Here is a 21,863-nt window from a genome sequence, read left to right on the forward strand (position 1 = left end):
AAGTATAAAAAGACAAACACACCCACACACACACACACACACACGGCCCATTCAAGATTTACTGGCATGCACACACACACATGCAGTATTTGCTTTTGGACAGCGTCGTAAACTCAACCCTTGAAGAGGAACAACCTCTTGCAAATGCTTAAAGAGTGTGTGACGAGACGTAAAAAGGAACGCACACAACCATACGACGTGTACGAGTCAAAATCGGCCTGAAGAAAGTGGGAGGAGATCGGATGCAAAGAATGAGCAAGGCTGTGACTAATGACACGAGCTTGCGGGTGGCGGAGGTTGGGGAGGTCATTGATATACAGTCCCCCCCCCCTCGGAGACCCTCGCTGTGCTTGTCACAAGCCAGATGGATCATCTGCAGTCGCATCGTTTTCATTCCCGAGTCGCACATACGCGCAGAACTCACAGGGATCTTTGTTGTCGCCAACTTGAATGAAATCGCGTCCGTCTTCGCCCACTCGACTCGCTTAAAACTTCAACACGAGACAACCATTACCATACGAGCTCAATTCGACCGGCCCTCTGTCGGAAACAATTAATTCATTGACTGCCATTGACGGGTAAAGACGTCAAAGAGCCATTTTTAAATTTTTTTTTTATATAAAGAATTCACCGTTATTGAGGCGATACAGCGGCGGATATGTAGAGGAAGCTGTGTTTGGCCCGAGATTAAAAAATGCAGGACGGGGGGGGGGGGTCCCGCTCCAGGAAAAGGAGTCCAGTTCAGCAGGCAGCGAGGAACTTTTTGCCATCAAAGGGAAACGTGTGATATGAACTAAAATACGCATTCGTGCAAAAACCCACGACTAAGTAAAAAGTTAATCAAGTGTACACACGAATACTGAAAACAGATTTGTTGCACATTTTTGGAATGTCATGAAAATAATATCCAAGCGGCTGAATGCGATGTTCTAATTAGCTACAATAAATCCGTCCCCTTGGTGTGCGTCCCATTTGCTCGCTGCCGCCCCAGTTCACCTAAATTTGGACGTGTGTGCACTCAAATGGGTACCACGATTGCGCATTTACGTCAGGTAAGGATTTAAAAAAAAAAAATAAATAAAGCACAGTAACTGAGTTTTGAACACAGACAAGTCTTTGGGAGATTCAGTGAGCGTCTCAAAGACACAAAAAAATGAAAGTATCACGACCTCGTTGGCCATTTAGAATCCAAAAGTTTAAAAAAAAAAAAAAAGACATTTTGAGTTGACTAAACGACTGTTAACCCGCAATGACACGTAAAGATAATGACGAGTTGTCACTCACCTCCGGGCGAACATTCCCAGGACTCGCCTTGCCTCTGACGCCGGTATCCCAGTACCCCATCACACGTTAATCCCAATCAGTAACATTCGGAAAAACAGAAACCGGGTTTTGGTCAAAGCGATCCAGGATGAGGCCAGCTTCGATCGTGAGAGACACTGGGCGAAAGTGAGAGAGCCACGGAGATGGTTTCGTCGGGAAGGCTCAGATGGAAAGAACCAAACTGACTGCCCACTGACGGGGAGGAGGGGGGTTGGCGGGGGGGAGACCGGCGAGAGGAGCTCCCGTATCTGAGCAGCACACTTCCTGACCAATTATTGCCGCGAGACTGGCTCCTCTCATTTGGTCTCACCAACCGACCTTCGCACTCTCCCTCCTTGCACTTGTGCCGTTGGGGGATGGCCGCCAAGAAGCGGGGAGCAGCCAGGACGGCGATGGGCAGCTGACCCAAAATGTGATGGCGAGGGGGGGTGATCTAGATTCATGTGGAAGAGGAGACGAAAGGAGGGCATGCTGCCAAAGTGATTTCTGACTTGAGCGCCGAGATCCGCTCTTATCGACTATGTCGGGGTACGGTATTTTCTCCCAAAGACATACTTGGATGTCAAAAACTACCAGGAATCTCAAAGGTGCACATGCAACCTGCTGTGATCAAGCGTTTGCAAGCTCGTGATCGAGGGGTAGTCATCTGGTCATTGTTCTGCGTTGCCAACTGATCCGGCTGGGATAGAGGAAAGTCCCCTCAGTGGGAGGCGGTGGCCACTTTTCCTTCCCGCCCAACGCAAAGCTTCCTGACACAGATAAAGCATCTCCTTCCAATTACTTCCAGTAAAAACTCGAGCACGTGCGTGTTCACTCCGCCAACGACAGACGGTGTCGCACTTTGACCTTTGAAACCTCACCACTGGAAGACCTCGTCAAGGCGCCGCTGAAAACTCGTAAAGCTTCAAGTCAATTGACTCTTCAGGTTCAGTTTTGAATCTCACCTACTTCTTCCCTTACTCCCAAATCAAGGTTCTTAAAATTCAAACGCAAAGTGGTCCCCTAATCCTGATTTGGAATCTGCTTTCAACCAACGAATCCTTCAAGCATTGAGCGATGCAAATGACCAACTTTTTTTGCAAACAACAGGAAGAACAATCACCCCGCTCCACCCTATTTCCTGCACGTCTCATTTAGTTGTTTACAGATGACGCCATCAAACAGGATGCGAGATCATTAGGCAGGTGAATCATGCTCCTGTGACAGCTTCGTCACTGACACTCGATTTCAGCGATGGTATTTCTAGTTTTCTCCGACTTCCTGCGGACATATGACGGCCGGTACAGGAAATGATGATGGCTTTGTTGTTTTACTGGTTTGGTGTGATCCTTGTCGCTTGTCCTGTGGCCACCTTTCAGGAGTTCTTCACACTAAAGTAATAAACCTCAAAGCAACCTTTAACATTTTCAAACGGCCGCCAGTTACGACTTCCGGGTGCGTTGATTCCGCATAGCCCTGCCCCCTCACGAGAGAGTATCCAATCACAAAACGCGTTTATCACTTTCAGCGTAAGACCAGCTTCACGATAAGCAACTCGCGATCTGATTGGCTACCGCGACTGCCTATCAACTGCATGAACCCCAAAACTCACACAGAAGAGACCGCACGATAATGCGAAATCTGCCCGGCAACACGAGATAGCTGAATTCTGATTGGATAAAAAATCTCACCTAAAAAATTCAACGCTAGGATATAAAATGACATCAATGTGAAGAATATGATCATGATTTCTTGATTTTGTTGTTAAGAGTACATGAGAAGGATGGAATAACTGTTGGAAGTTGACTTCAATCAAGCCACGGGTGAGTACAGCTTTGCGATTATGGATTGCTCTCCTGCCTGTGTGGGTTTTAGCGGGATAAAGAGGCAGGAGTGTGTGTTGGCAGTTGCGGAGGCTTACTTTCCCTCATATTCATACGGCGCTAATACGCCTCGGTTCCCATGCCAAGCTCGAGCCCAGCTCACTCTCTTTAGGGAACCTAAGATGTCACGGCGCACAAAAGGCGCCGTGAAGGCCGCCCAACTCAAGCGGGGGCTATTATTTACAGTAGCAAAGGAAAATGGCCGCTCCCTGGAACACCATCTCCCCCATCAGACTTGTGTCTCCTCGTAATACTCCCCCCATTTTGCCCTTTTCCAATCCCTTTCTTTCATTCGCCGTCCTCTTTTCTCAGCCTTCGTGCTTTCCGCCAATCAGTCCTCACTTACCGCCGAGATTCGTCTCCCCCCGACATAATAAGCTAAGTGGCGGGTTTTGTTGCCAGTGAGCCCAAAATTAGAGGTGAGCCCTCAACTAAGGCTTTGCAAATGTTCATTGAGCCCTTTAAAACCCGACAAACCCCCCCCCCCCCCCCCCGCCCCGCCCCTCCCAAAAGAAAATCTACTCTTATGCGGAAGAAATTCCTTGAGGTCCAAAACAATAAAGAGGTTTACAAAATCACCCAAGCATACCTTTATGGATTGTTTCGTCTACTGTGGAAAGGAGAGAGCTTCCAAATTGGTGCCACAAAGAAACCTATAAATGGAAACCTATAATTGTCCAAAATATCTTGCTGAAGAATCAAGAATTAATTAATTAATAAATTAATCATCAAAATAAAAACTTTTAAAAAAATGAATCTATTCTCCCAGGTGACAAACAGCACGTTAACCTGGTGATATTATTGACGGTGATCAGAAATTGGAGGTTGTTATTAAATACATACAGTACAGTTCAGAAGTTTGGGGAGCACTTGGAAATGCAGGTTTTTTTTTTTCGATAAGCCATGTTTTTTTTTTTAAATTAAAAAATAATAACAAATAATAATAAATAAATAAATAAATAAATAAATAAATAATAAGTAAAATAAATAAATAATAAGTAAAATAAATAAATAATAAGTAAAATAGATAAGTAAAATAAAAAATAAAAAACAAAAAAGATTAAAAAAAATCAAACAAACACACACACACACACGTTTGGGTGAATACGGTCATCAGGCTCAAGTATTTTGAATGACTCCCAACTGTACTTTCTTTGTGCTGTTATCGGTCTTTACGCTAACTGCCCACTTTACGAACCGGATTGGATTTCCGATGAAGCCTGCTGTTAATAACGGCCATCAGCAGTCGCATGGACAGCAAACGCCAGCCTCGGTCCAACTCGGACCCCCATCCAGCGACACGCACACACACACACACATTGTATGCGGACACACGTCCCCGTGGAGCTGTAACAGAATCCAGAATCTAGGACGCCTGCCTGAGAGCTTGAAATATAAACCATCCCTCAAAAAAGGAGAAGCGGCGCTATGTGCACTTTCAGACACGACACGTCTTATAAGCGCTGGTGAACACGTTTACGTGTCTCAGTAGGTGCTGCTGTTATGGTTAGCAAATCATTGTGTCTACTTTGAGGTGATTTGATGACACGTTTCCCAACACATCAAGTCACGTTGTGCTATTTGAAAGAAACCACAACAAAGCGAAAACATTTCTGGAAATGGAAAACCTTCCTTGATATTCTAACAAACTGCAACACAGCGCAACTTTCTACCGTACAATCCATTTAACACAAACAGGAACACACACACACACCCCCACATTGCAGTAGCACTCCACTCACGCAGACATAAGGGGCTATTTATAAACCACTTCCTTTTATTTACCCAGCTCATTGTTCAGACCACATCTGTTGAGGGCCAAGGGCACAATGGCCAGTCCGGAGCTGACCACACACTGACACACTGACACACGCACACGCAACGCACAAAGAGTACGACGGGAGCCAGACACAAGCCGGCATTCCAAAATATCCACAGCTTTTGTTCAACCTCTGAGTGGCAAACGCCAATAGCTGATACCACCTGTTAGACATTCTGTCTTGGTGACACACACACACACACACACACAGATGCATGTCGGGGGTGCCGGCACAGTCTGGCATTTTGCTGAGTGTTTGAGATGACAGCTCGTCACTTATCGCCTGTTTCATGTCAGCTTTAATATAAAACAACGACCGTTAAACAGCCACTTGGCAAGCTTTTAACCGACCATTTTTTAAACGGAGACCAAAAAAAAAAAATTGGAATAAATATACAAGAAAAATATATCCAATAAAAACTAGAAATGGAATCAACACTTTTTTTTTTATTTTTTTAGTACGTGTGGGTACGTTTGTCACACCAACTCAAAGTCACATGAAGCAAAGCTGCGGAAAAAACAGAAAAGTTCCGAAAACAAAAATAGGCTTTTATTTACACGGCGCCAAATCCCCATGAAGCGGTTATCTCTATTTCAGTTTGCGCTGTCTCTCTTCTCTCTGTCCATTTACTCCGAGTTATTTCCGATGAGGAAAAGTTGGCCCTGAAGGGTAAACAGCTCTGATTGTTATCGTCCCAACATGTCCGCGGTCGAGACGTCGACGTTGCAGAGTTGGGAAAGCGTAAAGGAGGTGCAGGAAACCGGCATGTTATTCAATTTTACAGCAGCCCACTGCTGAATAACGACAGAGCCACAAATATAATCGGAAAAAGCCACCAAAATCTTTCATTTAGTGTCGTTGCAGACAAATTGGAAGCAAGATAACAGAGGTGCAGACGCAGGATTCCCCTTCCCACAAACCAGATTATCAACAGGCCATCATTTTAAGGGTGAAACTATTACAGATTTCTTTCCCCTGCAGTTGAGGAACTGCGCGTGTCTAAATCTTGAATAAACGCAAACCTCCGCACGAGAAGCATCACGCCAGATAAACAAACAGGTGTGAAGAGCCAGCGCGGCTGGAAGGCCAGCCAAAAAAAAAAATAAAAAAAAGGGGCGCCTTGCCAAAAGCTCATTTCGAAGCTAACCGCCGCTCCTAATCTGACGCTTGAAGCTGAGCATCCGCGCTCTAAGGGAGTCGGACCCCTGTCCCGCTCCAGACGAGGGGGGGCTGCCAAACAATAAAACAAAGGCATCATAGTGCGGCTGCTGCGGGGCGGGAAGGGATAGAGGGAGTGCGGAAAGTGAGAGGAACAGCTGCTGTGTGGGAGACTTGGATAAAGGGGAGTTGGTGGGGGGGCGGTTAAGGGAAGCTGGCGGAGAGGGGGGGGGGGTGGTCTCTTTTCTAAGGCAAGGAGATAAATTACTTTTATGTTTGTTGTTAGGGTGAGGCCGCCGCCCCTCGCCAAGCCACGCACATACTGACAAGACCACAAAGACGCTGAAGAGCAAAGCCCAAAGTTGACCTGTCTTCATGGGGGGGGGGGGGGGGGGGGGACCCAACACATGAAGTACTGAAAGCAAGCTGAGGGGGATTCCGTCAAAATACGCCCCGAAAAAACTTCTAAAAATCCAACAAAAATATGCTTCTCAGGCAATGGTCACCAACATGAGGCTCATGGGCACTAGGAAGGCCCGCGAGGAGCACAAGACGGTCACCCGAGTGAACGTTGTTGAATGTTGCAGCAGTGCAAATGGAAACACGCTCGTAAATATACCACTCCGATATACAAATAAGCAGGCGCATAAGAGGCCATTCATTTTTTGAAGGACCCCTTTCGAGGCGCGCGTAGTCGTTCGACAGCGCCCCTGTGCCAACGTTCAAACACAGCTGCTCAGCCCACGCAGCCAGCTGCGAGGAGGAAAGCAGCCAAAAAAAGTCAGCGTTTGCCACCAGAGCCTCAAAAACATTTATTTGAGCCACTTCAGATCACATAGCCTGCCTGCTCTCTAATTTTAATAGGGCAACCAAATAACACTGAAATGTTGGCCAACTTGCTCGCCGCTGCTTTTTATACCAGTCGTTATGACCCTACGCCTTCCTCGCGTACGTTCAAATGAATGCGCGGCCGGGAATAGAGCTCCGTATTCATGGCGACTGTAGACATAACAACACGAGAGCGGAAAGAGCATCGGCGAGGTCTCGGGGTGGAAGAAGGGGGGACATTGTGGCTTCAGTGCGAGTCGTTAGCATTGAGGCTATGTGGAACACGGGCCTGAAATCAAAGAATTAACGCCACATCTGCTTCGGGTTTTCTTCAGCTGTTTCATAACCGCGGACGCTCGAAAAGTGAAACACCTGATGTGGTACAATTTCCACTTCGAGCTAAAAATATGAAGGCAAAATGTTTGTACTTGGCATAAATGTTTTTGTTTACGACAGGCCGAAAGTGAAAAATAAAATTTTGGGGGGTGTGTGGGAAATATTTCTTGGGTTTTCACATGATTCGGTTTTATCAGCAAAATCAAAGTTTCACTTCCGATGGCAATCTTTTTGTGGATCGGAACAATTCCCGAGCAGATTGTGTTTGAACTTTGATATCAAAACTATTGTTCATTGAGAGAACCGGTCCAAATGGGCCAGTCATCAGCGTCTCACAAAATTACCAGCAGAGCTGTTGAAATTTCAACGAAGCTCTAATCTCCCACCAAATCCGACCCTTTGACAGACTTTAATCTTTCGAAATCGTATCTGATGACATCCCAGATTTCAGGTCGCAACAAAGAAGCCTTTACACTAAACAGGAACTCATACATGATTGCGATTTTGACATTGCGGTGGGACCTGCGTCATGCTTTGCGGCGGAGGTGCGCCGCGATACGTTGCCGTTAAGGTTAGACTTGTTCGCATGCTCCCTGCAACTGGCCGGCTTCTGTCAGTTAGTTCCGTTTCACCCGACCAATGACCTCTTGGTTGCTTAACCCTTTCGGTTTTTGCGGCAGCAATCTCCAGGGAGGATTGGCACAGCGGTCATTAAGAATACATTTGGATCATGTGTAACTTTAAAAGATTATTTTATCAGCAAGCCAAACTTTCCCTCGCGTCTGTCCTCTCGAAGCTTATAATTACGCCAAACGCGTTTTTGCAAAAGTAAGCGGCGGTTGGGAGCAGAGAGGAACACTGCCGCTAAATCAGTTTACAGGTGTGATGGCAGGAATGCGCTTCCCCGCGGACGTCCGACAAGGTTGGTTGTGACACACGTGGGATAGTCAACAAATATCACAAACTGTGTGTGTGTGTTGGTTCAAAGTTGTCTATGTAGGTTGTCTGAATTTAGCTTCAAGGTAAGTAGGCCAGGTCAGCTTTTTCCAGATCAACGCTGCAAGTCTGCATGAACGAAAAATGTCTTCTTTTTTTTTTTCTGAATGATGGAATATTCCATCGTTGATTATTTATATATTTATTTATTTTTTTGTTTGCATGGCGATCCACAAAAAAAAAAAAAAAAAGCCCGAAAAGAGTGGGTTGACGATGATTCTGCATTAAAAAGGGGAAGTTATCCCAAGTCGGTTCTTTGGCTAATACAAAAATATCATAGAGCACGTCGACAAATCATCACGAAACGTCGCCAGCCCGCCGAAAGGATGACGTCATCATCCAGTTTGCGCTTCATTTAAACGATTTAACAGCTGGGTGCAAGCGCCGAGACTTCACAGGTACTTTATGCACCAGAGCTGACCGACAAACCTTCATGAAGGCCAGCTCGTTTTACTACCAAGTTAGAACACGGAACAGAAAAAAAAAGCAACCCGATGAAACGTGACAGTAACTTCCTCATTTTTAAACATACTTTGCATTTCATTTTTTCCTCCCAAATATTTGTTTTTTCCACATACAACAACTCGTTGGCTTTTCCCGCTTTGTGTCTCCTCGATTTCTCCCCCTTTTGTCATTTCCGTCACGCCTCGGCCCTGACGTGACATGCCGGCAGGGAAGGCGACCGGCCGAAGGTGAAAGGTCGCGACCCCCCACCCCCCCTCGTGCCCTCCTCTCGCGGGTAGGGAAGGTTCAGCGTCCCGCCTCGAGCGAGGATTTGCAAAACAAGCAGATATCACATCTCACGCAAACAACAGGCCCAATTCCAAAGCCATCAGGCCAAATCCCATCATTAGGTCACCTGCGAGAGAGCCCGCTCGTTATAACAGGCACTGTCAACGCCGCGGAATTATCGCATTCATTCTCGAGAAGAGAAATCTCACAGACCTAACACGTGACACAACGTTTGTTGTCTTGGAGGTTTTAAGTTTCACCGTATTACTAGAGGTTGTTGAGTCTCCCTTTTCGTTCTCACGAGATTTAAAACAAAAACAAAAAAAAAAAAGAAAAATGAAAATCAACTTGCTGTGATGTGATATGGGCAAAAAAAAAAAAAAAAACTGGCATGGATTGAAAGTCGAATTAGCTTTGATTTACGAACGCACGTATTAGCTGCCACATCTGGGTCCGTGAATTATTCCTTTTAAGTTCAAGCTTCATGTTTCATGTCAGTCAGGACGAGTGATAAATAATAAATGGATTGACTGGCGCGTTTTATTAAGTTTGGGTGAAGCCAGGTTAGCCATGTCCCCAGCTGTTAGCGGCTAAGCTGAGCTAAGCTAAGCTAAACTGAAATGTTACGCAAGATCAAATTTAAGAGCGTGGGTGTCGACGATCGATAACAAGTAAAAAAAAAAATTCAATAAAAATGAGCAACAGGTCTATTATTCATGCCCCGGCCCCTCCTGGCGATGCCCTTTATTATTTTTTCCCCCACATGGAATGTAATCTTATTCAACTGAGAAATATCTGATCCACTGCGTCGAAGGTGATGTGTGCGTCTCTTTGTCTTGCGACTGTATTGTTAATATCAACGTGATTTATCCGTGCCAGTTTACTTTGTCGGGAACAATACCGCCGGTGATTTGGCGTTCCATTTGGCCACCTGGGCCTGAAAGGCTTTTTTTTTTTTTTGCATACAATATCAGCTTTCTCAACGCTGGATGACTTCATTGTCAAGTGAAACGGCTAAAAAGCCGCCAGCGATCATCATTTGGCCTCAGGTCGCAGCAGAACAGACAAACAATGCCGAAGCTGTCTATTAACGTGGCTGACCTCTCGGCATGTCAGCGTCTCGGCTTCCAGTGAAAGAGACGTTAGAGATGCTTATAATGCTTTGGTTTGGTTTTTCCCCCTCGCCAACGTGAAAGAACAAGTCTCATAGTCCAAATAGTTTGGAGTTCAAGTCAAACGTTTATGATCATGGATCTCCAGGTGTCAACAACACAAGCGGCGCATTGGTTTCACGGTAACTCAGAAATTACCACACTATTTTGTTTTTATGCAATGCCATAAAGATCAAGTATTACTAAACTGACGAAACGGACCTCCGCCACAAGGCCAAAAATTGTTCCCGTTTTGAATTATCAGGCAAGTTATGGGCAGCTAATTAAATCGATGCTCCAGTGAATCTCAAATACTTCTTCCCCATTTATCCAGATTTATCATTACGAATTGCTGAGTAAGAAGAAAACACCTGCAGGTGAAAAATCTCTCCATGCGTTTACGTTAGCACGGCGTTACAAACTTTCTGACAGCAATTTGAAACAGATGACATTGTTGCCAAGCAACACGGGGGCGTACTGTCGACGCCCATGCGCTCGCTCGCTCGCACAAAGACACCTCCACTCATGAGAACGCTTATCTCCGCCATCAGGTGGGAAATACTGGGAGTTCTGGTCTGCTGACTGCGTGTGTGCGGGAGCGCCTTTGTGATAACGGACCCTGAGACAGAATGGGCTGTCGAGAGTTGGCCGGGATTAATGGCCATTAGCGCATGAGGTCATGAGGAAAGCAGGAAATGCCAAAGAGGGTGTGTAATGCCATCTCTGGCCGTTGCCCGTGTAGCCGTCCTATTATGCTACATGTGCTGATCAAGTGGGAAAATAGTAGCGCTTTCATGCACATGGCAGACAACTCTGAGGTCCGCCGTTAAATAATGTCAGTCAAGACACGTTAGATATGACGACCGTAGCCCGTAAATTTGCATCATACGGTCCAACAGGGCAACTTTTTGGAATGATTTGCGACAAAATAATTGCCAATGGCCGTTTAATAAAATCGGCCATTTTTTTTTCATAGCTGGGGGAAAAAAAACATTTTGCAATGTATTGCGATACTTTTGATATTAAGTTAACAGTGCAGTGCAGCCGCCAGGCCGATAGAGGGCAGCACTGCGCCGGCAAAACCTAGAGACAGCTCAAGAAATAAAAAAAAGAAGAACAAGACTATAGCCACAAATTGCTTATTTATACTTATTTTAATACTTAATAATATTTATGTATCGCAATACATTTCAAATTGCCACCCAAGTATCAGCATCCGTATCGGATCGTGACAAAAGTGTATCGTCCCAGCCCGAGTGTCAACCTTTCATCCGATTTCTCTCTACATTTTAAAAGGCAATTATGCATTTTACCGTTTATTCTATGCTGGCCACAAAAAAAAAAAAAGAAACGTCAAGTTTATAAACGGTTTTAAAGAAGCCAGGATGTGAAGTGTCAGCTCGAGTCGCTTTGCTCTCCCACTCTAATTTCCAGACGGATGGAAGTAGGCTGTCGCTTCGCTAAAGTTAGCATGCAATTAGTTCACACTCTAATGAGCTGCGAGGGCAGCGGAAGCAAAGCAGATTTCCCTTGGTGTCTGAAAACCCGCTTTGCAGCCTCAAGAACACAAAATGAGGTCCTTGCAAAGGGCAGGAAACATCCAAAAGGAAGCGAAACATGACCGCATGAAATTTGTTTGTGGAATTCTCTAATAGGAAGAGAAAAAAAAACTGGATTGAGCATGACAACAATAACTGGGTCAGCATTCCTTGTTTTGATCTTGTCTGACGGATTGTTTCGTCAATGGCACTAGTAAGATGAAACGCACATCTGTTCTCATCTTAGGAATGACTCCCATCCCAGCTCCGGTTCTGCTTTACGTTATTTTCACGAACGTTCCCAAGCGAAGCGATTCGTCGGAAAAGCGATGGATGGGGCATCGCATGAGCAGGAGTGCGTCCGTTCGGTTCCGACAGCTCCGTGCACATGCTTGCTCTTTATTTCTGTTAAAGTATCGACCCATACTCCTTCCATGAGCTATTCCGAGCATCTTCCAACATGCGCCCACCTTTTTCCACGACATTCTTTTTGTCAGTGTTGCGTCACTAACCGTATGGAAAAGACATTCTCTGAAAGCGAGGGAGGTCCCAGTGTCGGGGGCCGGAGAGTGAGGGGGGGGGGGGGATTAGACATTCATGCACTTGTACTCTTCCCCCCTGAGGGACACGATCCGGAATCCCACCCATTTACCAGAAAAAGGAAAAGTGCTCCAGAAATAAAAGGCTTGGGGTGGAGCTCAATTTGGGCCGTTCCCGAAAACACAATTTAAAAATTCTGTACCGTGTTTTATATGATTCCATCAAGCCGTAAGCAACAACTGCACCAGAACACCAGATGGAGAGCAATAAATCCTACAAGAACACCCAGTCGAGTCCAGAAGTGGCGTTGAGGGGAGGGGGGGTACAGACATCATCCTGAGGGACCCTTCTCGTGAGGGTCCACTACCGCTAAGTGGCAGCGTAGAATTCATTCAGACTTTTCAAGTGACGGGAATGCTCTCGTTGACAAATCAGGGAGAGAGAAAACAGAGTCATTTTCTGCAGATACGACCGGCCGTGATGATTTTTTTTTTTTTTTTTTTACAAATAAATATAAAACGAGTTCTAAAATGGAGTCTCCATCTGATGGAGGACAGGCAGTTGTTGCAAGTGTGTTTTTGTTAAAAAAAAATTTTTTTAAAAAGGCCCGTGAGAATCTATTCCGCCAGGCACCTCTGACACTCATCTGGAACACAACAATGATCCTTTTCTCTCCTCTGCCTCACGCTTGGCTGGCTTCACTGAATAGCAAATAATCCATACTCCTGAACACCCCCCACGCACACACAATATTGGAATTTAAATGATCGCATCTGTTGGGCAGGCTCTCAGACATAAGGGAACACTCACCTGAATTTTAAGGGAAATAAATAAATTAATTAAAAAAAAAACACACAAATTCTACACAACTCATTCTTGACTAATAACTCCCCGAAAAAAATCATTACGCGAAGCAGACCGAGAAATATGTTACAACACTGCCCCCGTGTGGACATTCGAGGGACTTACAAACGCACTTCTCTTCAAGGCCAAAAAGTTAAAACGGCGTTGAAAAACTGCTTGTAAAAGTCCTTCATCAATTGTCTTAGCAAAATAAGCATCATCCTAAATTATTTCCTCTTCATCCTAGCTCATTTTATTACATCGTGGGAAATATTTACAAAACTTTGCAAAAACATGTCATAAAATATTCCAAAGAATCACTTCGAAATAAAGTCTATAGCTCGTAATAAAACGGAGGTTGTGTTAGTTGATGAAAAAAATAAAAATAAACGCGGCAAAACATTTGGGGGGGGAATGTGTGTGTGTACCTACGTGTGTGTGTGTGTGTGTGTTCAGTGAGAAGTGGGCGCGTTCTGAAAAGTATCCACTTATCTTCAGTCTTCATGCTGAAGCATTGCGGCTACTCGTACATCACATCCAAAGAAACAAGTAAGGCTCTCCCTTGTTTTAGCCAATTCGTCACACGCAATATTTTATGAACATTTTAGGCGTCACTGCTGCATTGAATAGTTTAAAGAACAAGACTTGTTTGTTTTTTTTTAACTATAATGCAATGCCGTGTAAGATGTATATGTAGCAGTGACATCAGGAACACTTTGCTGGTTTATTTCTATTTGGGAATAAGCGACAAACTGAAGAAATATCGTATGAATGGTTTAGTTGGAAGTGTCTATTTAATTAAATTGTTTAAGTCGATTTAAACAATGACGGAATCAAAAGATTACGTTCGCCAGTCGTCTCTTTTGCATTTTGTAGCCACGCTAATGACTTTTCATGAATTATGCTTAATCCAAAAAATAAAATAAAAATCAATGAATTAAGAAAGAATTCCAAAAATGGTTTTCACATATATTTTGTTTACATTTCTGTATTTAAAGGGCAGTCCCCTAGCAGAGCAAGTTGTCTCGCCTTGATAAGAAACTTGAAGTGCTGACGTCAACCTCAAGAGTCCTTATCTCTAGCCACATTTAAAGGGTAGGTACCTTTGCTTTTTTATTTTTTCCCCCCCAACACATACATGCACAAGCTCCAGAAGTGTATTTTTGAGAGAGCAATAACAATAATCAAGATTATTTACACCATAATATTAAAAAGTCACCATTAATTAGAATTTAAGAAACAAATTAATTCATAATATATAAATCAGGAACAAGAATTATTTTATAGTTACCACGCATCACTTGTTGCTAGGCAGATTTGCCATTGGCACGATGACGAGTGGAACAATTAGCTGGACAGAGTCAGCATGATTGAATCATTGCTCTGTATTAAATATAACGGCGACCAGGACCAGAGTGTTAAGGCCGAGGGCGGCTGCTAATCCGTCTGGAGGGTGTCGCTTGGGATAGCTCGCCTAAATGGATTTACAGGTCGGCGCACCAGTGCGTACCTGGACACATGACAATAAAGGGATTTCTGATTCTGATACACACACGCAGGTGACCAAGCGCCACAGATTAGTCATGAGTGCCTTTTTCACCCCTCTGCAAGGAGCTTAAAGTCGGCACCAGTCGACACGAGTTGAATTCTTCACTTGTCTTCCAGCTAGCCAAATCAAGCATCAGGAGTCATGGAAGAAGTACCAAAGCCGGAGCCAGAAGCGGAACCAGAACCAGAACCAGTGGCGGGGACGTCGGGGACATCCTCGGAATGGACGACGTCGGCGACGGCGATAACGGCGGAAGCGGACAACACCGAAGCAGACGAAACCCCGGTGACGTTGGAGGTGGCGGCCGAGAGTCTGAACGAGCTGATGAGGAGCATGGAAACCATGTTGTCGGACGTGGAGCACCTGAGGAGCCAGTGCAGCGACCAGGCTAAGGGGCTGCTGGAAGCCGCCATGGAGCTGAAACAGCAGCAGGACGAGCTGAAGGAGAGCTACAAGGAGCTCGCCACGGATATGCAGGAGATCATGGAAGCCCTGGATGAACTGTGCCTCACCAAGAGCGCTTTTGAGGCCAGGGAGAAGGACATGGAGAAGCTGAGCAAGCAGCTTTGAAGGACGCAAAAGTGACTTCAGGCTTTTTGGGGGAAAAGAATGAGGGCGCTGGTTTTAGATTTGAATGTGTGAGCTTAAGTGATTTTTTTTTCCCGAATTATGGCTTTGAACTCTAATTTGCTAAAAATGCACGCTAAAAATGAAATTTGGAGCCCATTGACAACATGCTAAGCAGCAGTGAAAATTAAGAACTCTTACTTTGTTATATTTGTGCGATGGTAACTGCATCAGCCAAAAGTCTTTTTTTTTAATCATATTAAAATAAACATTTATGAGTGTCATTTGAGCTGACCTAATTGTTCTGCTTAACAGTTTTCATCATACATACACACATACATGGCATACTCCGCCTAGTGGCGGTTCCTGGTATGTGCAATACATGCGGCGCACATCGCTCAGAGAGCACAAATATAATTGTGTACCTTTTAAATACTGGAGAGTTCAGATTCTCAATCGGAAATTTTACCTCATTTATGTTCTATAGTGATATGATAGTGAATGGATTATATTTGTTGAATTAAAAAAAAAAAAACGTTTTTTTATTTTGCGACATGTTATGGATCAAACCAGTAACTGAATCAACTTTTTTTTAATTAATAGATAAATCGGTGATCAAAGTAAATGTTAGCTGCAGTCCACTAAACATGTTATTCAAAATGACTTTTATTATTTGAATATTCTTGCATTAAATCATTCAAGCAACTCCCTCCGCCGCCACTCGCTGTGCACTTAACACGTCAAACACGAGTCGCCGCAACATAAACACCCCTTTTACACCGAAATAAAATCTTACATCTGGCATGGACGTGCTATGAAGAGGTATGGTTGAACTCTGACACCTCATTGGCTGCCGTGCAGCACTAAGAGGGGGGGGGGGCTAGATGTGTGTGTGTGTGTGTAGGGGGGGGGGTTGTATAGAAAAGCTGAGTGTGTGGATCGCCTCACTTTTCAGCCCTCGCAACACATCTGGACTTCGGGTCGACTGGATTGCCGCTATTTGAAGATAAGGTAAGGCGATATATTGCAATATTTCAGATTGACAAAAGTATTGGGACAGATGGCATTCAAACAAAAAAGGATAATATTACAAAATCTTCCCGCATGGAAAAAAGATTAAAAGACCACAATGGTGGGTACGCTTCAATGCATACGCAGTAAAAAGTGATTTTTAACGTCTCATCTCAAATATTTATTTTTTTTTACAGTGTCGCTGATAACAATGGACAAGCTGAGAGTCTTGACTCTCCTCCAGTTTTTGGCTGTGCCCGCTTTTACAGTGAGTCTCTCACATCTGGTAATGTTTGACAAGCCAAAATTTCCGAACAGTATGTTCCCAAAATACACACACTGTCAACGTGCCAGCTCGAGTATATGTTACCCGTTGAAACGGAGAGCGGCTTGTGGTTTCGTACACTCAAAATATTTGGATGTGCGCGGCGTGACTGAGTGAGGTTTTTTCCATGTGTCCGCACTTAAAGCAACCGCAGCCGCTGCAAGACCGCTGGGGGCAGTTCGGCCCCTTCGGCCCCTGCAGCCGTTCTTGCGGCACCGGCGTTGCAACGAGGACTCGGGAATGTATCACGTTACGGTAAGATGGACGCCAGGCCAACAAAATGAGATAAATGAGTTGTGCGTAATTTCCATGAATGTGTCGCCTCTTTTTATTTTTAGGACGGATGGGGGTCATAACTGCGAAGGATCATCCCAGTCCTTTCAGATCTGTAACATGAATGTAAAGATTCATTTTGGAAATTTGTTGGATTTACCCAATCAAATGAACGGTGAGCGTGGCCTCAAATATAAATAATTAAACAGCTTCGACGGTTTTAGGAATGCCCGGTTGGATCCAGAGACTTCCGAGAGGAGCAGTGTTCCCAATTTGACCGAATTTACATGCAGGGCAGGCGTCATACGTGGGTGCCGTACTACGGAGGTAAAGTGCCTTGAAAATGACTCAAAAAACGTAGCGGATGCTAAAGAACGGTGAATGATCTGCTCGGCAGCCAATCCGTGTGAGCTGACCTGCGTGACGCGACAGCGAAACATCGTCTACCGACACCGGCCCAAAGTGGTGGACGGCACTCGGTGCCACGTGGGACGAAGTGACATCTGCGTGGATGGCGAGTGCAAGGTGAGAACATTACATCGAAATAAAAATCTTTGCGCTGGCGACGGCGATTTAGAGCGCCTCGTTGTTGGGGTGCGGTTCTATTTAAAAGACAAATTTACAGGGACTTCAAAGACTTTTTTTTTTTTTGGGGTACATGCAATCTGATTTATCCTCCAGTCAGTGAGCCAAGGGGTGATTTTGGGTCTGGAAGAGGCGACGCAACCGGATTCCGCTGCTCCCACTGACGCCCCCCCCAGTGAGACCCAAACATATGAGTATAACGTGACGGCGTACGGCGAATGCTCAGCCACGTGCGACGGTGGCATGCAGTATCGCACCGTGGAGTGTTGGCTTCGGGACCCAGCGAACCCCCGCATGGTGGATGAACGCTTCTGCATTGAGCGGCAACCGCAGAGGCCGCAATGCCAGCAGGCGTGCAACATGCACCCGTGTGACGCAAAGTACAGCGTCTCCGTCTTCTCCGAGGTTGGCATCGTTAACTCATTCACAACCAGCCCAGTAAAAAAAAAATGGATTTTGACGTATTTATCCGTCAATGGTATTGAATGAGTTAAGCATTAACCACCACCACCACCACGACGCCGGCCACGTTTCACGCGCTAATATTGTCGTCTTGATTTGCTTGCTCATCAGTGCTCAGTGACTTGCGGGCAAGGCCAGCAGACAAGAGAGGTGACCTGTGAGGGGGCGGGAGGTGAACGTCTGGCTGAGCACGCCTGCGTCGCCCTCGCAAGACCTCCCTCGGTCCGAGTCTGCAGGAGACCGGCCTGCCGCACGTATGCCGCCTGGCATGTGGCCGCCTACGGATTGGTAAACTTCTCCACTAGGGGGCGTGCTGCCCCTTGGATTATGATTGTTGATTTATTCTGGACTTTGCCAAAGCAGTGGTCTCATTTTTTTTTTTTTTCCACTAACGTGTTTCTCTCGTGTCTGCAGTGCACTCGCAGCTGCGGCAGCGGTGTGAGAGAACGGGAAGTGGGCTGTTTCGATGGCAACCTGAACCCTTACCCAGTGGTCAGGTGCGGTATCACAAGGAGGCCTGCAACTGTGGAAGAATGCAACACACAACCCTGCCACGAAGCTCAATGTCAGGAAAAACTGAAACTGGCGGAATATTGTTGAGATGTCTTATTTTGTTTTTATTCCAGCAATATTTGTTTTCTTCTTTAGGGGTCCCAAGTATACAGAGTCCAGAGATGCATGAAAGCACCATGACAGGATTTGTACCCTACGTTCATGAAAATCCGTCAAGTGTGTATTGCTTTCATTTTGTTGACAAAAGACAGAAAAAAAATGTCTTGCCAAATAGTCGCTTAAATGTTGTGTCTGTTTCTACTTGCTCTAGCGTCCGACAACAATCCCAACAATAGAGTAAATGGTCCTGCCTGTGCACGGTCTCATTACGGCTGCTGTCCCGATGGTCGGACCTCCGCCAGCGGGCCGGGACATGAGGGCTGCGCCCAGCACGACTGCGTTAACACCAGGTATTTTTTGGTGTTTTTTTAATGGCGCAAGTGAATGAATAAATGGTAACGTACCTTCTATTGTTAGGTATGGATGTTGTCTGGATGGGGTCACTGCTGCGAACGGATTTGGGAGAGTCGGATGTCCTGATTACCATACCACTGTGGTAAGAAAGACTGCTTCCTTTTCTCTTCTATTTGTGTGATGAAATACTAAAGAGTTAAGAAAAGATCCATTTAGTAAATTGCAATCCTGGGGGGGCCTCATCATGCCGAACAACACTCACCAATTTCTGCCAATTGCGTCCCGAACACAACCACCTAAAATTCACTCAGTGGCATCCCCTGAAAAGCCAAAACCAAATTTCCTTTTGAGACTAGTTTTAAAGTTCTCATCTGTTTAGCAATATGCTGCAAAATCAACTGGAGTTGTTTAAATGGTCCTGCATTTACCTTTTATACCTATCCAGGACTCAAGAGATCCAACACCTCCAGCTCCACAGAGCGCCTGCTCGCTGCCACGTGACGAGGGCCCCTGCGACACCTGGAGAAGGCGCTTTTATTACAACACAAGCATCAGCAAATGTCAAGAGTTTTGGTTTGGAAGCTGCCAGGGCAATGCTAACAACTTTGCTTCTCTTGGGGAGTGTCAGAGTGCCTGTGAGGGTGCGGCCCCATCCTAAAAATTGAAGTGCTTCATTTTACAAAGTATGCATGTGATGATTGAGGATACATACAGTGGGTATTTGTACTGTGAAGAGTTGCAAATCAAATGTAACTCACCACCATCGCCTTTCATTTGACTTTACATGAAATACCTCAAGAATTTGTTCATACAATAGCACATGTATTTCTAGCTGTTTTTGTCCTATACATTGTACCATTTCTTTGCTCACGTACACGGAAGGAAAAAAAATCAACACGATTACACAAATTTAATAAAATAAATGGTGTGGCGTCTTGTGCTTCTAACGACCGTTTTCAATTTCAAGAAGAATTGTTTGTGAGCTGTTAATGCCGATGACAGCCTATTTTCGGTGAAAAAATACATTTAAAAACTTTATGAAAAGCGACAGGAACCTAACCTTTATTTCACCTTTCTTTAATCTTGGTTAGATGACTCCATCGAGGATTTCGAAAACGGGAAAGGTCAACACCGGTTCAAATTAATTCGACTGACGTCATCGCGCGACGGCGAGTATTGCTGACGTAGATTTCTAGGTAGCGGATTTTGCCTGTTTCATTGAGGACGATCACTAATAATGTTTTTCATTAATTTGCAAATGTCCCAGTCGCTAAATAAAATAATGAAAGCAAATTAAAAATAACCAGCCTAACAGTGGCCAGCATTCAACAACGTTGATTGCTACTATGAAGAATATACTCTTATTTTGAAAAAATATTTATTTTGAAACTCTTTCCCTTGATACCGGAAATGTAGATACGTCACTTCCTCTCGCTATCTTGGCATAAACAGCTTCAAAGCAAAGGAGATTTGTAAAGCATATATTGCCGTTGAATCCCTCATTTATCGCTCAGAATTTAAAATACGGTTACATTCAACACAAACATGGTGAGTGAATACATTGTTTTAGGCTCGAACAAATAACGTGCACACAATTTAAGGGCAGCTGCAGCTAAGCTAACACTTTAGCTAGCTGGCTAACCGAGTAAAACGTGCTGTGCAGACGTAAATAATCAACCAAAGTAATATTGTTTTTGTACTCATCGTAGGTGACATTTCCTCATTCATGTGTCACCTTTTGACTTTTTTCCCAGTCGCACACGATCCTGCTGGTGCAGCCCACCAAGAGACCCGAAGGCCGGACATATGCCGACTACGAGTCGGTGAATGAATGCATGGAAGGTCTGGACCATTTACTATTCAGAATATCTTTATTTTCTATAATACTCAAATTTTGCAAAGTTACCTCCAACTTGCATTTGACTCCATTAGGAACAAGGCTGTGCTACTTTATCAGAGCAATTATTTCAAAGCACCTCTGCCGACGACACTCTTAACTCTTCCTTTTCAAATAGTATTTTCATAGATGAGCAGAATAACTGTCATGTGTCCTGTGTGATGCGAAAGGAGCCTTTAGACGGCTTTATTTCTTTCCACTTGCTTATTGTTTATAAGCAAAGATTTGTATTGCAGTTTTTAATGCATTTCCCTTCATTTTTCTCCCAGGTGTGTGCAAAATGTATGAAGAGCATCTGAAGAGGATGAATCCAAACAGCCCGTCCATCACATACGATATAAGCCAGTTGTTTGACTTCATTGACGACTTGGCAGACCTGAGCTGTCTTGTGTAAGCGTCTCAAGCGTTAACTTGGCATTACCGTAGTTCAAATTTGAATGTGCCTTTTTCAGTTACAGAGCGGACACTCAAACGTACCAGCCGTACAACAAAGACTGGATCAAGGAGAAGATTTACGTACTGCTGAGACGTCAAGCTCACCAAGCCGGGAAGTAGCGAGCCGATTTGCCCGTTGTCCTTTGAAACACAACACAACCCAAATGGAGGAGATGGAGCATCGTTACATTTCAAAAACTTCTCAGAGATCTGTGTGATCGAGGACGACGGCGTACTTTAATGAGAGGATGTCCATTTTGCTTTTGGGGAAGGTCCGTGTCACTAAGCTGTGGACGTCTAGTTTCGAGTCAGGCTTTTTTCTTTTAACTGTCTATTCTCGATAACATGCCAAGCCAATTAATTTTATCTTGTTCCTTTCATTGGAATTTCATTTTTTATGGACTGACTTGACCTACCCGAAATGTACAAGAATTGTTTTTATGTTATTGTGATGACAGTGGTGGCTTTAGTGATGCTTTAATGCATTTTTTTGGTTTTTTTTTTTTTTAAGCTATTTGATATCGGATTCCCAGGGTCACCGCAACGTGTGGCTGTTTTCTTTTGATTCAAATGTAATCATTTTGGTATTGGAACTGTTCTTTCATAAACAACTTTCAAGTTAGTCCATATGTTTTGCAGTTTGTGCGCACGTGCAGAGATCATTGG

The 21,863-nt window shown here is 44.6% G+C and overlaps 4 protein-coding genes across 6 annotated transcripts in view; 3 read left to right on the forward strand and 1 right to left on the reverse strand.

Moving 5' to 3' along the window:
• The window catches only part of LOC148316449 (pleckstrin homology domain-containing family G member 1), a 44,232-nt gene extending 24,204 nt beyond the window's left edge, over positions 1-20,028 (reverse strand). The window contains exons 1-4 of one of the 3 annotated variants that reach the window (XM_088286636.1): positions 19,926-20,028; positions 19,294-19,384; positions 19,128-19,185; positions 18,916-19,053 (exon numbers count right to left, since the gene is read on the reverse strand). The gene's annotated coding sequence lies outside the window, so the exon portion shown is untranslated. Of the gene's footprint in view, positions 1-1,284; positions 1,433-18,915; positions 19,054-19,127; positions 19,186-19,293; positions 19,385-19,925 lie in introns of those variants that run through there. The other 2 variants (XM_088286637.1, XM_088286635.1) reach the window with 2 other exon arrangements.
• LOC148316450 (uncharacterized) lies at positions 13,590-15,527 on the forward strand. Its single transcript, XM_088286542.1, has 3 exons — positions 13,590-13,676; positions 14,126-14,222; positions 14,793-15,527. The coding sequence occupies exon 3, from the start codon at positions 14,818-14,820 to the stop codon at positions 15,244-15,246; it is 429 nt and encodes a 142-aa protein (XP_088142668.1). The 5' UTR covers positions 13,590-13,676; positions 14,126-14,222; positions 14,793-14,817; the 3' UTR covers positions 15,247-15,527.
• paplnb (papilin b, proteoglycan-like sulfated glycoprotein) lies at positions 16,177-19,626 on the forward strand. The gene is made up of 13 exons (XM_088286638.1): positions 16,177-16,254; positions 16,452-16,522; positions 16,725-16,834; positions 16,918-16,978; positions 17,077-17,179; positions 17,250-17,377; positions 17,534-17,842; positions 18,011-18,187; positions 18,314-18,464; positions 18,548-18,628; positions 18,723-18,861; positions 18,929-19,007; positions 19,311-19,626. Exons 2-13 carry the CDS (start codon positions 16,466-16,468, stop codon positions 19,521-19,523), a joined length of 1,608 nt encoding a protein of 535 aa, XP_088142764.1. The 5' UTR covers positions 16,177-16,254; positions 16,452-16,465; the 3' UTR covers positions 19,524-19,626.
• Positions 20,029-20,269: 241 nt separating the features above from the next.
• On the forward strand, positions 20,270-21,819 carry LOC148316452 (enhancer of rudimentary homolog). The gene is made up of 4 exons (XM_088286650.1): positions 20,270-20,413; positions 20,620-20,707; positions 21,032-21,152; positions 21,215-21,819. The coding sequence occupies exons 1-4, from the start codon at positions 20,411-20,413 to the stop codon at positions 21,315-21,317; spliced, it is 315 nt and encodes a 104-aa protein (XP_088142776.1). The 5' UTR covers positions 20,270-20,410; the 3' UTR covers positions 21,318-21,819.
• The last annotated feature ends 44 nt before the right edge of the window (positions 21,820-21,863 follow it).

This window comes from Idiotropiscis lumnitzeri, chromosome 21, assembly GCF_059441095.1.
Source record: "Idiotropiscis lumnitzeri isolate Australia: NSW breed Sydney's pygmy pipehorse chromosome 21, RoL_Ilum_1.0, whole genome shotgun sequence".
Lineage (NCBI taxonomy): Eukaryota > Metazoa > Chordata > Actinopteri > Syngnathiformes > Syngnathidae > Idiotropiscis > Idiotropiscis lumnitzeri.